The sequence below is a fragment of the Palaemon carinicauda genome, chromosome 3, assembly GCF_036898095.1.
Source record: "Palaemon carinicauda isolate YSFRI2023 chromosome 3, ASM3689809v2, whole genome shotgun sequence".
Classification (NCBI taxonomy): Eukaryota; Metazoa; Arthropoda; class Malacostraca; order Decapoda; family Palaemonidae; genus Palaemon; species Palaemon carinicauda.
In genome coordinates, this window is record NC_090727.1 from 95559033 (window position 1) to 95562005 (window position 2973).

Consider the following 2973-nt stretch of genomic DNA (forward strand, 5'->3'; position numbering starts at 1 on the left):
TGCTCTTTGACCTCTATTTTGCATTGTCATCCTTCTAGCATTAAATGCTCTTTGACCTCTATTTTGAGGTGTCATCCTTCTAGCATTAGATGCTCTTTGACCTCTATTTTGAGATGTCATCCTTCTAGCATTAGAGGCTCTTCGACCTCTATTTTTTGACGTGTCATCCCTCTAGCATTAGATGCTCTTTGACCTCTATTTTGAGGTGCCATCATCTAGCATTAGATGTTGTTTAACCTCTATTTTGAAGTTCCATCCTTCTAGCATTAGATGCTTTTTTACCTCTATTTTGAGATGTCATCCTTCTAGCATTAGATGTTCTTTAACCTCTATTTTGAGGTACCATCCCTCAAGCATTAGATGCCCTTCGACCTCTATTTTGGGGTGTCATCCTTTTAGCATTAGATGCTCTTTGACCTCTATTTTGAAGTGCCATCCTTTTAGCATTAGATGCTTTTTTACCACTATTTTGAGATGTCATCCATCTAGCATTAGATGCTCTTTAACATCTATTTTGAGGTACCATCCTTCTAGCATTAGATGCTCTTTGACCTCTATTTTGAGGTGTCATCCTTCTATCATTAGATGCTCTTTAATCTATATTTTGAGGTGCAATCTTTCTAGCATTAGATGCTCTTCGACCTCTATTTTGATGTGCCATCCTTCTACTATTAGATGCTCTTCGGCCTCTATTTTGAAGTACCATCCTTCTAGCATTAGATGCTCTTTGACCTCTATTTTGAGGTGTCATCCTTCTATCATTAGATGCTCTTTAATCTATATTTTGAGGTGCAATCTTTCTAGCATTAGATGCTCTTTGCCCTCTATTTTGAGGTGCCTTTCTTCTAGAATTAAATGCTCTTTGACCTCTATTTTGAGGTGTCATCCTTTTAGCATTAGATACTCTTTGACCTCTATTTTGAGGTGTCATCCTTGTCCCGTTTTGGTTTCTTCTTCTTTGGTTTCCTCATCAAAAGTTTTTTTTGTGGGTCCGTCTTCACCTTCTTGTTTTTCTTCCTTCACAACGACTACTTTATTGTCATTTTCTGTTGCATTTTCACACCTTTCAACGTCACCCATCCCTTCTTATTTTACAACCTTTTTCCAAATCTCTCTTCTGAAGTTCCTTCTTCAGTGAACATATGACATCATTCGCTGTGGACAATTCTTTCTTCATTTGATCTTTTATGTTGGTCATTCGAACAATCTTATCGTTCAAATTATTTTCTCGTTTAACTTTGTTCTCTGGTTGTTCCCGAAGACCTTCGTTCCTTGTTATTGTGAACATTGCCTCCTTTAGCTCATGATTTTGTACTAGAGCTTTAGAAATCTCCCCCTGCAGCTCTTCTACTAGACTTTGGTGTCCTTGGCTTCTTTTTTGAATATGGACATCATTTTTCTCCTGAGCCATTTTCAGCTCCGCTTTCAACTCTAGAATTGATTGATAATAATCAGCAAGTTGATTTTCATGGGATTCAATCACAGCCTGTTTATTGGCAAGTTCCTTAGCCCTGTTTTCATTCTTTCGCCTATCTTCAATCTCGGTGTCTCCGTCCGTCTGAACCGTTACATCTGTGTTAGAGACTGGTCCAGTCTCTACCTGAACTTTTACATCTCTGTTAGAGATAATCTGTTCAATCTTTACCTGAACTTCTACATCTCTGTTAGAGATAAGCTGTTCAGTCTTTACCTGAACTTCTACATCTCTGTTAGAGATAAGCTATTCAGCCTTTACCTGAACTTCTACATCTTTGTTAGAGATAAGCTGTTCAGTCTTTACCTGAACTTCAACATCTCGGTTAGAGACTGGTTCAGCCTTTACCTAAACTTCAACATCTCTGTTAGAGACTGGTTCAGTCTTTACCTGAACTTCAATATAGAGACTGGTTCAGTCTTTACCTGAACTTCTACATCTCTGTTAAAGATAAGCTGTTCAGCCTTTACTTGAACTTCTACATCTCTGTTAGAGATTTGTTCAGCCTTTACCTGAACTTCTACATCCCTGTTAGAGACTGATTCAGTCTTTACCTGAACTTCTACGTCTCTGTTAGAGACTTGTTCAGTCTTTACCTGAACTTCTACATCTATGTTAGATGTAAGATGTTCAGTCTCTATCTGAACGTCTACATCTCTGTTAGAGGTAAGATGTTCAGTCTCTACCTGAACTTGTACATCTCTATTAGAGACAACACTCCCTGTGCCTCCTGGCAGCAGCAGCTGTTCCTCCTTGCCGGAAAGCAAAGGCTCCTTCCCACTGATGACAGCTTCCGTATCCTCAGAAACTCCGTCGAGTTCCTCCTGATCCAAGATAGGCTCAAGTGCCTTACTCTTTTCCTCCTTGGCCCAGAATTTCCTCATCATAAGACCACCTCCCAAAATGGTTGCTGGTCTTGAAACCCGTCTTGGGAAGAGGGACCTCCAAGTAGATATTTCTTCCCGTACTGGCTGATAGCTCTCAATACGGTGTTTGTGAACATCGTTGCAAAACTCAGAATGCAGATCACTTGACTTTGATCATGTATAATTTGAAGAAATTGAAGTAGGTCTTCGCAGAAATATCAACTCCGAGATTGAAGGAGTTTTGAGGACTGGAGACGTCTTCGTTGGCTTCGAGATCGTCTCCTGAAACTAATTCCGATTGTAATTCGAATGAGAGTGAGATTTTGAAGACTTCTTCGTTCGCTTTGGGAAAAATCTTCACTCGGTCTTCTCCGAAACTTACTTTCTGCTCCTGAAAAAGACAAGTTTGTCTCTATTTCTAATTTTTTTTTTCAAGAACACGAATCTTATTCCGCCATTGAATATTTCTTTAGTAATTTCTTTTCCCCGAAGGAAATAGATAGATAGATAGATAGATAGATAGATAGATAGAATATATAGATAGATAGATAGATAGATAGAATTGCATTTATAAAAAAAAAGTTAAAATTCTTATGAGGTGTGAATGATGACTCGGATGAGAACGGGATGGTG

The 2973-nt window shown here is 38.8% G+C and overlaps 1 protein-coding gene across 1 annotated transcript; it reads right to left on the reverse strand.

Annotated features, from left to right (window-relative positions):
• Window positions 1-1072: 1072 nt before the first annotated feature.
• LOC137632781 (uncharacterized) lies at window positions 1073-2358 on the reverse strand. Its single transcript, XM_068364868.1, has 2 exons — window positions 1865-2358; window positions 1073-1706 (listed from the first exon to the last, which is right to left on the reverse strand). The coding sequence occupies exons 1-2, from the start codon at window positions 2356-2358 to the stop codon at window positions 1073-1075; spliced, it is 1128 nt and encodes a 375-aa protein (XP_068220969.1).
• Window positions 2359-2973: the final 615 nt, after the last annotated feature.

What these genes read in the sequence shown, in the direction of transcription:
- LOC137632781 (XM_068364868.1), bottom strand. Translation starts at nt 2,358, where the DNA reads ATGAGGAAATTCTGGGCCAAGGAGGAAAAGAGTAAGGCACTTGAGCCT. An exon ending in GTCTCTATATTGAAGTTCAG is followed by an intron (nt 1,707 to 1,864) that starts GTAAAGACTGAA and finishes TATCTCTAACAG; the next exon opens with AGATGTAGAAGTTCAGGTAA.